The 14,029-nt window shown below is 40.8% G+C and overlaps 1 protein-coding gene across 2 annotated transcripts in view; it reads right to left on the bottom strand.

Moving 5' to 3' along the window:
• The window catches only part of LOC128741588 (aryl hydrocarbon receptor nuclear translocator homolog), a 302,538-nt gene that overhangs the window by 274,092 nt on the left and 14,417 nt on the right, over window positions 1–14,029 (bottom strand). For both annotated transcript variants that reach the window (XM_053837521.1, XM_053837522.1), the window contains exon 2: window positions 5,839–5,896. In XM_053837521.1, coding sequence (XP_053693496.1) covers window positions 5,839–5,896 — 58 coding nt within the window. The remainder of the gene's footprint in view (window positions 1–5,838; window positions 5,897–14,029) is intronic.

Genomic DNA, 14,029 nt, shown 5'->3' with positions numbered 1-14,029 from the left:
CTTCGGCTGTATTGAGATCCGGAAAATCCGTGTGCAGGTATATTGAAAATTACAAATTGGCAAAAGGAAGTGCTTCCTTATTGTACTTAGCGATGAACCTCGGTAAAAACAACAGAAGTATACAAAGCCTCATGCAAGACAATTAATATCACACAGGACTCGGGGTTATGATTTATTTTTGCATAAGCTTTTCAATGCGGAGTCTTTCTTTTTTAATTTTGAAAACATCCCATATCAAAGCTTTGTTTTGATTGCTCGTGATTTTTAAATTGGTTGGATAACTTGATTTTGTGTTCAAACGAGGATAGTGACTATTGATTTTTTTTGTCTACTTTTACAAGTGCGTATAATTAATAGCTACACATGAGATACTGTCAACACAGTTCATATAAAATGGTTTATTTTTAGCCTAAGATTTTACTCCAGATCTGGTGAATACAGCAGGTAAGGAAGTAATTGTAATCGTAAACTGTTCAACTTCACCAAATTCCATGCGCGTCCTAAAATACAGAATAACTTTCAATAGACTAAAATAAATTAAATAAATTCAAAAATGGTATATTTTAATATTTTTTGAAACGGTGGTTCTACAATTGATGAAGGGACGGTAGGGAAAGAAATGAAAATTTTTTGATGAAGGACGGGAAAGAGCGGAAAGCTGAGGAAAGGGGGGGGGGGGGGTTATTGGAAGCTACGCTTAACAGGTAGTCGTTTTGACTCCTACCTTTTGTCCCATGCTGGAAAGTGCATGGGTCGAACCAAGCTATAATCTGAGATTATAACCGGATTCGAACCCACAACACCCGCCAAGGTATGTGCCTCGCTGGTACTTGTACCTTTGAACCATAGAGGCGCTGGACAAAAGGAGACTGCAAAACCCACTTATTAAGATAGCGACGCGTCTGGTTGTTTTTTTTAGATACAAATTGTGCCTTTTCCTCCGTCTACTGTAGATAACCACCGACCGAGAAGTTTAAATCTAACTTGTTTTTACTGGCAGGAATTTTCACAAAACTGACAAAGTTTTTTGAATGCATACTCTTTTCATGCTTAGAAATTAGTTTTCTACAACTCTTCCTTAGACATAATTTTTGAGTAATCGATAGTTTTCCATACCCGATTTATTAAACATAACACCCATCTAAAAATAAAAAATAAGAAAACTTATCCAATTTAATTCTACTATGTGTATTTTATTCACGACAGATACGTATTTCGCCTACGACTTGCAGGCATCCTCAGTGTCTGTTTTCGAACTCGTATTCTACTAAGACGCTTCAAAAACTTCAGATAACACCCATGAAAAACGCCTTTTTTAAAAATAAGTATTGAATCAAAATGGGACTGAAGTCTGTGGAAGCTGCATGATTCTTCCTATCAAACACGTAGGTAAAGTTTCATCCAAATAAGAAATTTTTGTCATTCACGTATTTCAAGTTTAATTGCTCAAATGCATATTTCAGTAAGCAAACAATACTTTTATATGAACATGTAAGTAAATTTTCCCAACAATTAACGGAAAATAAAACTTGTAAAAAATGTTGCACAAAATTTTACAACCTGTCATTGTTTTATGCACAACGCTTTAATTTTGAATAAATTATCGAAGCAAACGATTGAACGTACGAGAGGATTGCGTCCTTTTACGAATACTTTTTACTTTCAGGACATCAAGGTGGTTTAAATCCAAAGAAAGGAAATAAACCCTGACCTGTTGGGACGAGGAGATCCTGTCACTTTTTTCGAAAAGACATTAAATAACAGCTGTTGTCACGGCCCTGTGAAGCAAAAGTGTACTTACATGTGCCAATTATGACTAGAGTTTATGGATTTTTCAACAGCGACTCTCCAAAAATAAATTGTTTTCACTAAATTCAATCGTTTGGTAGACATATTTTGCGAAGTGGTTGAGAAATGAATGAATTTAGCGTTCGAAACCTGACTATTTTTTCATGAGGAACGCACTTCTAGATTTTTGTTTTACAACCGTAAGGCAAGGTAGGTCCTACGTTAAAAAATAACCTATCTAAAGTGGAAAAAGGCTAAACTTCAAAGCGGTCGCAAAAATTAAGACAAAATCAGAATTTTTCTATACAACGACGGCTGTGATGTGATAGGGAACTTATGCATAACAAAACAATATACTCCTTTATACCGCCGAAGACAACAATGCTCCACGGTACTCGTTGAACTACTTCACACCAGCCACATCGTCAGTCAACTTGAATGAAACGAACAATGCATTCCTTAACGCATACAACACCCTCAGCTCGGGCAGCTTAAATGCACTCCAGCAAACAACTGCCTCCGTGTAGGACGGGACCATCTAAGGACTCTCATCGCTCCAAACTGCTGAACAAACTGAAACTGCACCCGGTTCCGAACGCAACGCTGGCTGGCGCTGGTACGTACGTAAGCGACGGATACGATTCACGGAGTACGTGTTTTTGTTTGCAATTCCAATAATAATAATCACGTCAGTTCTCCTTCACCGGCGAGTGACTCACCCGAAGGAGAGAATGAGCTACGTTCACGTATCCTTACAGTCCCACTGTATGGGTGATGTAACACAGCTTATGACATGCGTAATAGATACCCACTCGTTTCGAGTGTGCTCGACTACTACCACTACTACTACACAATCAGGCTATGAATGATTGTCCGGAAAAAGGGTACCATAACTTGTTGTTGGTAGCGGGTGGTTGCCGGCCGCCGCAAAACGATCATCAACCATAATGTATTACCACCACCACCACCACCAACAAGTACAGGCTGATCGTTGTCTGTAGTCGTGGTGATTGCAATTGAACCAAAGGAAAGCACAGAAAGTACTAGTGTAGGCGCTGCTGGTAGCGGTATCTCATATCCTATGCAGCGAGCTCGTTATGAGCCCAAAGCAACGGTGATACGACATATGGTTATCATTGCATTTTAATCATCATCGAATGCTTCACCACCATCATCATCATTATTATCAGTTCTAATGACACCGTTGAATTAGAACAAAAATAAAACATTCGCATAGCAGAGAAGTTATATCAATCGAAGTAATGTATAGTGAATGTAAATGTAACAGTTGTGATGATGTAACTCTAAATGTAAATTCGTACCAATAAAAATTGATAGAAAAAATAATATTGTAGCCGAATTGCACCGAATAAAACAAAAGCCCTTTCATAAGAAAACATTTCAAATCCCAATGGATTGAGCAGGACTACTGGTCAACAGAAGCTCAACCGTAGCAAGTAAGTAATTCCAAGAATTTGTTTTCATTTGCCTGCACCATACACGCCTTGTGTTGTCTCCGGCTGTAAGCAGTTCTCTTCGGTCGCTCACGTTGAATAAATTAATTAACTTATAATCAAAATAAAGGCCAATAACGATCAAATCGGAAAGAGTGAAAACGAAATGAAAACACACCACTACGTAGGAAACCGATGTGTTTGGGCCGCTATTACTACTCTGCTCGGCTAGCCATACAGCAGAGACTAACGTCTGCATCAAATCGAGTACGGGCAGGATCAGGAGAAAGTGGTAAAAAAATCGTAATGAAAGGAAGGATATAATCAAGGCGAAAGGAAAACATATATCACTAGCCGTAATGAAAACGAGGCAAAACAACAACAACTGCCGGCAGCAGCAGTGCAGGAGGTCGTAGGGTTGGTTCTTCTATCAACTGTTGGTAAGAAAACTCCGCTTGCTCTTCGAGCAAACGGTTTCGAACAAAGAAAAAAGTATTGAAAGGTGTGTACCACATACATTTTTTGGACTATTTTTTCTCTAATGTTGAGCGAATTTCCGAAAATATTTGCAATGGTTGTTTTATATGATGCGGTATCGAATGGTCAAACCATCATCGGACGTCAAGTTTGCGCATGGGGTTTACATTGCACATTCATTTCCGTTATATAGGATTCTTGTTTATTGACAGCATACTTCTGTAAATATTGTTCTACTGATCATTTCTTCGGTACTTAACCTAAAGCTCACCACTCCCTCATAGTTACCGTTAGTTCAACTTGCTGCTACTGCCAGAACTACTCTAATACGATATTTTAACAGCGACTCGAAACAAAGAGACAAATTGTTGCTACCCAGCAGTGGTACACAAAGGGCCTTTCCTCCCGCAATTGAGCTACGAAATGTGAGGCATAAAATTTCAATGTAGACGTTGCATGGAAAGCCATCAACAAATCCGTCCGCAAGACGGCAATTGCTGTGGGTTTAAGGTGTCCGGCGGCGTGCTGTGAATACCCTCCTCCTGACAGCCGAAGGTGGTAGAAAATTTGTAAACTTTCTTTGAAGATTCACAGCAAATCCAACAAGTAGTTTGACCACGTTGCAACTTTTGCTCCCTCCGCATGGGCGGAACCCTCCCTCGGCTCCATATCGTAGGCAGTGAATGGTTCCAACCGATGTTCCAAGTCCAACACTCGCTGCGGCTCGCAGAGGCACTCTCGTTGTACACATTCACATTTTATTTTATAATTGAATCAGATAACATTTTTCTGTCGCGCGGCTTTGCATGGTAAATTGCTACCGAGTTTAATTTGGTCACCATTCCTTGCGGTCGGTGTGGCAGTGTGTGACACCTTTTGCCCGCCTCAGACCCGGACCCCTTTGACAGGGAGGCAGTAGAAAAACGACGTCTTTGCTGTTCGGCAATTGTCCACTGCAGAAACTTTGCCGTGGTTTAACCGGACTCACACAGGCTTGGCTGGGCTGGGAAGGTTTTAGGGCAGCCACACAAAACCACAAGGTGTATGCTCCTGTACTAAGCGTTCCGAATAATATACAGCGATCATCAAGTATCACTATTGGTTCAATCACCCTCAAGCTCATGGACTCGCGTATTGATTGCGCCTGTTTCGCAGTACTTACTCATTACTGGCCAAAAGTTGACACGGTTTATTACAGGCGACACGCATGCGAAGGGTCTAAACCATGGCAGACGGACCGATGTGAAAACTTATGCGACACATTTTGCAAATATAATATATACCTTACTCTCCGCGACTGGGTGCCCAGCCGCGTTTCATTGTGCCAGTCTCGGCGCAATGAATGGCGCATTTAAATTTGAATAACCATTCGATGAGTGCATAAATATAATATTCATAATAAATATAAAATTTCAGTACCGACTTAAAAAGAAAGCATTCGACGACAGACCAGTGGAGGGTCGGTCACACGGCGGCAGTCCAATGTAACATTGTTGACGTTATTTCGTCTGTGCGAGCCTGTATTTAGAGGCAAGAAAATACGCCATTATATTGACGAGCTGTGCCTCTCCTTCTCCTTGCTGGCCTGGCAATTCCAGCGAAATAACGGTGATTGAATTCTTGATAACGAAAATTTCGCAGCTTACGAAACAGGGCACGGAAAATATTACGGCGACCCATAGCATACCAGCCGTGTGACAGCTGTTTTTATCTTCTTTCTTCTTTTTTTGTTTATTTTTGCAATTCAAATTGTTTGTCGAAACTGATTGCCGGGTCTCGGTGTCGGTGCACCGGGCAATAATTGAGGCATAAAACTCATGTTACTGACATGATTTTAAATGAATGCATTACATCTTGCTAATCTGTTAATTGACCTATAACTTTTGTGCAGGAGCGGGTTTATGTTTAAATTTCGATATATTTAGTACACATTTCACACTTACACAATAATAATGCTTACTTTAGAAATCCTCGTAGAGTTACACAAACAGTTATCTACGAAAATTTTTCATTGAACTACTATAATGATGTGATTCGAGCCACCAATTTTTCGCAGTAGTCGGAAGATTTGTGCTTTCGCACAACAATTCAATGAAAATAATAGCAGCAGAATACTTACCCTACACCAGGAAAACGTCGCTTTTGCTGTGCGACAACCACTTGATTCGGGTCAGCCACTGAAACGAAAAAAAATCGTTCGAATATCAATCAGTCAGTAGTCAAATCATGATTTGTGATCATGACGCTTTTCGAGAGAAAAAGGTAAATCAGCACGCCTAAGGAGTTATATTTATGCAGACAGCAATTAGACAAAATAATAATAAAGATAGACCGACATTCAAAAACTGATTCGATTTTGTCTAAAACCACTTGTTCCAATTCGGAAAATTAAAGACCTGTCCTTCTGAGTTACAGTAGTTTCAGAGACCATTATGTTGGGTTATGTTTGCCTTCAAATTTTTTGAGCAACTAAATATCCCAGTAAGCTTCGAGGTACGATGCTGGTCTAAAGAGATCAGTTCGGTCAGTTGGTCAGTTCGAATTTTGGCTGGGCAACGCTGCTTAAAGCCAGTAAAATTGTTGCACCAGCCCAATAATAGGACACCATACGAACTGTTGCTTTTCAAGAGATGGCGCTTTTCTAGTGGTAGTAAAATCAAAATTTCTCACTTATATATGTTTACCTACCTGAAAAACAATCACTAATCATATTTTATTTGTGGTACAGTTACTCTGTTATACTTAATTTTCTTGACTTCTGCCTAATTTTGATAAAAAAAAACAAACATTTCCTATACCTCTCCATAGCATCTTACTACCAGCCATCCGAGAGCCCTGAAAAGCTACAGCCCTATAAAGATACATTTATAGGGCTTTATGAAAAGCCTGACCTAGAGCCAGGAGTTGGTATGTTTGCGATATTTCAATTCGAAAAAATTAAATTTCGCAACATGAACGCAATAAATAAAAACAATGTTTACTAACTATTTATTGGTTCAGGTGTCAAAGGTTATGTTGCGATTAGCGATAAACACAAAAGAAACTGAGATGCATTAGAGAGTTGTTGTGTTCAGTAAATTTGTTGTCGCGCCAAATTCAGCTGTTACGCAAATGTACAATATACGTTACGAAGTAACGACATCTGTTGTATTCAACAGGGAAACATTGATAGTTTCAGGCATACTCTCACTTGCGCCAACTTCTATTATTTATTGTCAGAAACTAGAGGCGGTGTCCTATTGTCTTTTACTCACCTGCGAAGTCTGTCGATAAAAAAGGGTCAAGTCTTAAAGATGTTAAGGTCTTAAGAGGGTAAGATATTAAAGATTTTAATGTTAAATGAAAGGTGGTAATGAGCCATAAATGGCAGCTCAATATATAACTGACTTTTTTGCAGCGTCTTAGTAGAAAAAAAAAGAGAAAGAAAACTTTTTCCAAATCAAATTCTACTATGTATATTAATTCGCGACCGATACCTATTTCGCCTACGACTTGCAGGCTTTATCAGTGTCTGTTTTCAAATTTTTAATTTAATTTCAAGCTCAATATTTGTAAAATATTAGCAAAAATATTGAAAATATACGTTTTTTTGTTTTCATTTCCTTTTTGTGGTCCGTCTCCTTTCAGTTAAGAAAGAATACCATGCGTTTCCATTCCACTATCAATACCTGATTTGTTTCAAATGATTTCTCAAAAACAAGAAAGTACTTTTCCGAATTTTTGATATATTCTGTAGAAAAATCTGTGCTTTTTGGAAAAAAGCTATTTACCATTGAGGTCTCTTTGATCCTCGCATCATACAAAGCAATGCCTAGATACTACATTCCGTTTTTCGAAATCTAATCTTCTGTTTTTATTTTAACAGATTTCGCAGCCAGTTGTTAGAGTACAGAACAATTGCAGAGCTGGCTACTATCCTATTGACTCTAACAGCCTCTCCCAGCCGAGATTTGAACATACGACGACTGGTTCGATTCAATAGCGTCGTACATTGGAGCCAAGTGGGAGGCTTGCATCAAATATTATCAAAATTTAATTTTGTATATTATGTGAACAAATCCCAGATTCTTAGAAAAAATATAAAGAACTGATACTTGGAAAACTGGTGAAGTTTTTTTTAACAATCTAGCGAATATTTTCTACACACACAGTTTTTTTTGTCAATCTGGTGAATATTTCCAAAGATACACGTACATTTTTAGCGGTGATTCAAATAAAACATCCATCAAATTTCTAAATATTTGGAGCCCCTCTTCTCTTTGTCGGTATCGCATAATTCAATTTCCCGCGTCCCTTTTTGACGTCATACAAATTCAAAAAAATAAATATGAAAAGAAAGACATTTTTGGATTTTTACTACACTATAAGGCGGCGTACGATTCAGTTAAACGAAATAAACTGAGACGGATTCTGTGGAGGATCCGTGGCGACAAAGCCCAGTTTTTCTAAAGCGGTGAAGCGACCAACGAGCTAGGAACGGGCTTTGTAGTGTTGGGCAAAATGCAGGATCGCGTAATGGACTGAAAAGTAATCAACGAGAGGATATGTATGTTGAGGAAAAAAGGCCCTTTCTTCAACTACACCATCATAAACGTGCATTGTACTCATGAAGGTAGACCCAACGACGAGAAGGAAGCGTTCTATGCGCAGCTGGAGCCTCCTGGAGACAACGTATGACAGCTGCTCACCACAAGACATCAAGATCGTCATCGGGGATATGAACGCACAGCTCGGCAGAAAAGCAATGTATGGACTGGTGATCGAGCCTCATAGTCTGGACACCGACACGAACGATAACGACCAGCGATGCATCAACTTTGCAGCTTCGAGGGGCTTGGTGATCAGAAGCACCTTTTTCTCCTCGCAAAGATATCCACAAAGCAACCTGGACATCATCTGACCAACGAACCCCGAACCAAATCTACCATATTCCCGTCAAGGGTCGGGTTTTCTTGAACATCACCAACGTACGCTCGCTACGGGTTGCGGGTATCGACTCGGACCATTTCATTACCTAGTAGCAGTATATGTGCGCTTAAAACTATCGACCATCGGTATAAACCACGCGACAAAGCCGCCCTCCTCGGTTAAACATTCAGCAATTAGACGACCCGCGAGTTGCCGAAGATTACGCGCGCGTAGTGGATAAAGCTTAGGCTTCCGCTATTGAGCTACACACTTCGACCCTCGAAAACGGATGGAATATGATACGCTCGGCCATCAGCGGGGCCGCAACCGCGATGCAAGGTGAGGAAACCCAGCCAACAAGCGATAGAGAGAAAAAAGGGCTTGAAAAAACTATCTGAGTGTATCCACGAGAGAGAATTTGGCAAAGTATCGACGAGTGCGGTATGAGTTAACCACGAACCTGAGGAAGAAAAGGCGCCAGAAGAAGGACAGAGATCGTGAGGAGTTGGAACAACTAATCCGGGCTAATAACACGCGCAAATTTTACGAGAAAGTGAACAAAACTCGCAAAGGTTACACGCCTAAACCTGACGTGTGCAGGGATGAGAGAGGGGATTTAATCACAAACAAGCGCGAGGTGGTCGACGGGTGGAAGCAGTTCTTCAATGAGCACCTCAACGACGATATAGCAGAAGGAGACGCAACGGTAGTTAACCTAGGAGTGCCTACAAACGACAACAGCGTGCCGGCTCCCGATCTCGAAGAGATTCGACAAGAAATCGGTCTGCTGAAAAATAATAGATCCGCGGAAAGGGCCGACTCCCAGCAGAACTCTACAAAAATGCTCAAAAACCGCTAGCAACGGATTATTTCAGGATTTAGGAGGAGGAGAAACTACCGGCGGAGTGGATGAAAGCTGTAGTCTGTCCCATCTTCAAAAAGGGCGATCGGGTAAAACTACCGTGGCATTACGCTGGTGGAAGATTATTTGCGTCGTCTATCCTCAAAAGCAAGAGAACTCGTATGCCAGTTTCAGGCGAGTTTTAAGGGAGCCCGTGCTAGTACGGATCAAATTTTTCCTCTCCGACAAATCCTCCAGAAATGTCGAGAGTACAACGTGCCCACGCATCGTACTTTCGTGGATTTCAGAGCAAGAGCACCTACACTAGGAATAGAGGGGCTCTACGTGACTAGGTTGAAACCGATTTGCATGTGTCGAAACGCGCAATGAATTGGCTACGTAGGAGTAGTACAGGACCGAGTACAATTGAGAGGAATTCTTGATACGGCAAGGGCCACCCCTGCTCTCGGCTGGTGAAGTAGGTAAGTACTGTTACGGATTATGCTTGAACATGGTTTTCCAACAAAACTTATTATTCTGATACCTGCTACCCATGATGGTTCAAAATCAAAAGTCAGAGTGGCGGGCGAGACATCGGAATCGTTTGTGACGTTGGATGGTTTGAAGCAAGGTGACGGGCTATCGAATTTACTATTCAACATTGCTTTGGAAAGTGTGCGATTCGATGAGCAGGCGTGCAGAGAAGCGGTACCATCATTATGAAATCTCACAAGCTCCAAGGGTTCGCGGATGACTTCGATATCATCGGTGTTAACTGTAGATCTGTGGAAGAGGCATACACGCATCTTAGAGGGAAAGCTGCGAGGATATTGCTTATCATAAATTCTACCAAAACCAAGTATATGGTGGCTGGTAGAGAGCGTGGTAGCCCTTCGGATATTTGCGGTGGTGATAGATACTTTTGAAGTGATCGACGAATTTGTTTCCCTTGGAACGTTATGACAACGATGTGAGCCGTGAAGTAAAAAGGCGGATAACGGTTGCCAGCAGGGCTTTCTACGGATTACGTAGCCAGCCGAGGTCCCGCAGCCTGCAATTCCGTACGAAACTCGTACTCTTATAAGATGCTAATTCTTCGGGGGGAACGTTCGACGTTAAAGGAGAGTGACTGACGAGTTCTTGGCGTTTTTGAACGTGAGATCCTGCAATCAATTTTTGACTACATATTAGAAGGTGTGTGAAATTTACGAAGCATACAAGGATGCGTATATTGTAAAGCGAATAAAACACCGCAGGCTACAGTGGGCTGGCCACGTAGCAAGCATGCCGGATGAGATAGCAGCAAAAACAATATTCATCAGAGAACTAAACCGAGGCGTAATGACCCAAAACCGACAAGCATGCCGAAAAAGTAGGTAAATGATATAACATAACTTTGTTATACTATATAACATGTTATGCTATATAACAAAGGAGTAGAAACTGGTCGAAAAATGCGAAATAGAACCAAGCCATGGAGAGTGTCACCAATACGAGCCAATAATTGTTCATATACCAAACGATGCCATTTGACGAATCGTGTGTGGTGTCTTTACGTGTGTGATGAAGGATCTGTGTGGCGCTACACTTTGGTAATCTGTTTCTCAGAGATATCTGAACTGATTTATACGTTATTTTCATTTGAAGACCACTATTGAATTGTTTTGCGGTGCGACGCTCCGTTTAAAGAATATAAGTAAAAGTATGAAAACAACAGGACACCTTTTTTTTCAACGTTTCATTAGAATGGGACAGGCAGTTCAATAGTTGAGCTAAAAATGTGTTCTGGTCGAGTTTCAATTAGTCGAACATTTCTCAGAGATGACCAAACCGATTTATGCGCCATTAGTCTGGTTTGAACCAAGATAATGTAATTGGTTTCACTAAGCCCAGTGTAATTTATTTCTAAAGTACTTGAAAGGAATTTTTAAAGGAACCACAATTAGCTACTAGTTATTTTGAAAAATACGATTTTTTCTGACTTGGCTGAGGGCCCGAGAGCTTTTTTAGAGAATCTAATGCATGTGATTCAAAAATTGGCACCAATTGTGAGTGAGAAGTGTCGGTGATAAGTTCATACTAAAAAAACCACATGATGCAGATGAAGCCAATGTTGTCCGAATTCACTCCGAATAGATCCCATTGGAATCCTTTGGACTAGAATTCAGTATAATCCCTAGCTAACACTCATTTTTAATATAGGATTCTACAATCGATTTTAAATGAACAATCTTCAAAACAGACAGCTAACGGATTCTTTTCTTGGCTTGTGTTTCGTTACCCTTATGAACTGTGTGCAGAAAACACAGTCTAAGATACCAATGATACGAGATAAACATATTCCGATATGGCATTTTTTTCAAACGCCACTAGCGCCGCGTGCCGTTTTAGTATTTTTATACACACTTCGATAAATAGCATATCATCTACTACATATCAACGTAAACAAATATTTTAAAAATTTAAACGCCTGAATACATGAGAAAAAACTTTCGTTCTGCGAAATGTAAATACTACAAAACTGTGTAATTCATAAGCAAAAATGTTAAAGTAAATATAAAAAACAAGAGAAAAGAAGCAAAAATGATACTACGTATTGTTTAAGGTCTACTTTATTCAATTCAATAAATTTCTGCTAATCTTATATGATCGACTGTAATCATGTTACTTGAATGTGAATATAAAATACAACTTACAAGTACACATCTCAAAACCGTAGAATCCATAATTCCACATCGTTAAAAATGACAGTCAAAACAAAACGCGATAATGAATCCTTTTAGCAATTTACAATGAATTCCTTTATTTCCGGAAACACAAAAGAACTGCTCAGGCTCAATATGCGAAAATCCAGGCGTAAAAATACCGAGCAGACTTATCGCTATCACTGAGAGCAAAAGGTGTAAAGGGAAAACACACAGCCACAAAGCCACCCCTCTTCGGGCTAATTAACAGTGACTCGTTGCCGTAATCAACACCGTCTGCGAACCACGCCAACTCGAAACGTTCCACTATTTTATGGTACAAACTTGAAGCGAAAAAAACTACAACACTTCGAAACGGGGCACAACAGGGTTTTTCAAAGATAAGACGAAGATGAATCCTTTCAGAAGACTGCTGGCCCGTCTGCCACTGTTAGCCAGGAGATGAAATTGGACAGATAAGGCTCTCGCGTTCTCACCGTCGTCATTATTATCCTTTCGAAAAACCAGTAGCGAAACCAGCAGCGCTGATGATCACCACTCACTCTCAGCAGCTGCGAGCTCTCGGAAGCATCGGATTGTTATACACCAGCGAAAACCACCTTCAAGGGAACCGACTTTCAGCATCGCTGTTATTGCTGCTGTTGTCACTCCAAATGTTACTGCACATTCAACTCGTGAAGTGCGCATGACCCTCGCGCGGAGCATCAACAATTTCGGAACAACACCACACTGCTGGCCACCTTCCGCCGTATATTCTACCACTCAGCACACCTGCCAACTCTGGACATCCCGACACTGGGCCCCGTATGTAATAGAGACCAATGGAACAGCTACGAAACCAGTGAAGACGACGTCGACAACGACGACGACGACGACGGTTGATTAGATTAGGTCGATTAGTATGCAAACGTTGTGCACTTGAATCCTCCCGTCTACCCCTTTACACCGCGGCACCACACACCATCAGCGGCATCGAGACATCGTCCATCTAAAGCACCTTACATCAAAATCCTTAACAGCAGTAGCTCGGAGGACCTTCCTCACCACTGCTCGGCTCGCATGCACACAGATCGATACGTGTTTTCCCCGGAACGGAATGCAAATTGTGTGCACAGCCTGGAACTCCTAGCTACTGGTCGCGACAAAAAAAACACTGATGGTACCTACCATCAGAATTTTTGGATGCCACTGACTACGGTAGTTCTATGCTCTATCTATGTTCTGTTACTTGCTGGCGTAGCTCTTTGAAGATTCGGAACTGACACATTCAATTGTTCAGTGTTTTTTTTAGCGATTCAGCCTTTCGCGAGGTGGTGGCAAATTGAACGTAACATTTTTATTGTTACATCCCGAACTAAAACTTTTGAAAATCTTCTGTGAAAAACGAAATTTTTAATATTGTTGTTCACAATGACTCTTAGCGTCAGCAATGGAGTCCAATCATTCAGCAAAATAAAATATTACCGCAAGATAGGTGGTGTTCGTTGTTGGTATTGTAAAAACAAAGAAAATCTCTACGCTAAACTTTGATTTTTTTTTTTGTTTTGATTATAGTCATTTTGACACCCAAGCTCATTCGTGGCAGGGTCTGCAGGGATGCAGGGCATTTGAACCGGAAACTTCCGCGAGAAAGGTGTCTAGCAGCCACGCCACTACACGCACCGGGATTGTTGCCCGATAACTAGGCATCAAAAGAAGACATGTTTGCTCATACTGGTACATATTCAGCGTCGTTTACTTTCATGACTCGCACGTTGCAAAAACTTTTGAAAACCTTTGCAATGGTCGAATAGCGTTACTCGCTGCCAATTGCATAAGTGTCTCGACACTCACAAGTTAGCTTCGATCGATACGCT

Source organism: Sabethes cyaneus, chromosome 3 (assembly GCF_943734655.1).
Source record: "Sabethes cyaneus chromosome 3, idSabCyanKW18_F2, whole genome shotgun sequence".
Classification (NCBI taxonomy): domain Eukaryota; kingdom Metazoa; phylum Arthropoda; class Insecta; order Diptera; family Culicidae; genus Sabethes; species Sabethes cyaneus.
Note: the sequence above shows the minus strand (reverse complement) of the source record. Positions and strands in the feature narration are given on the sequence as shown.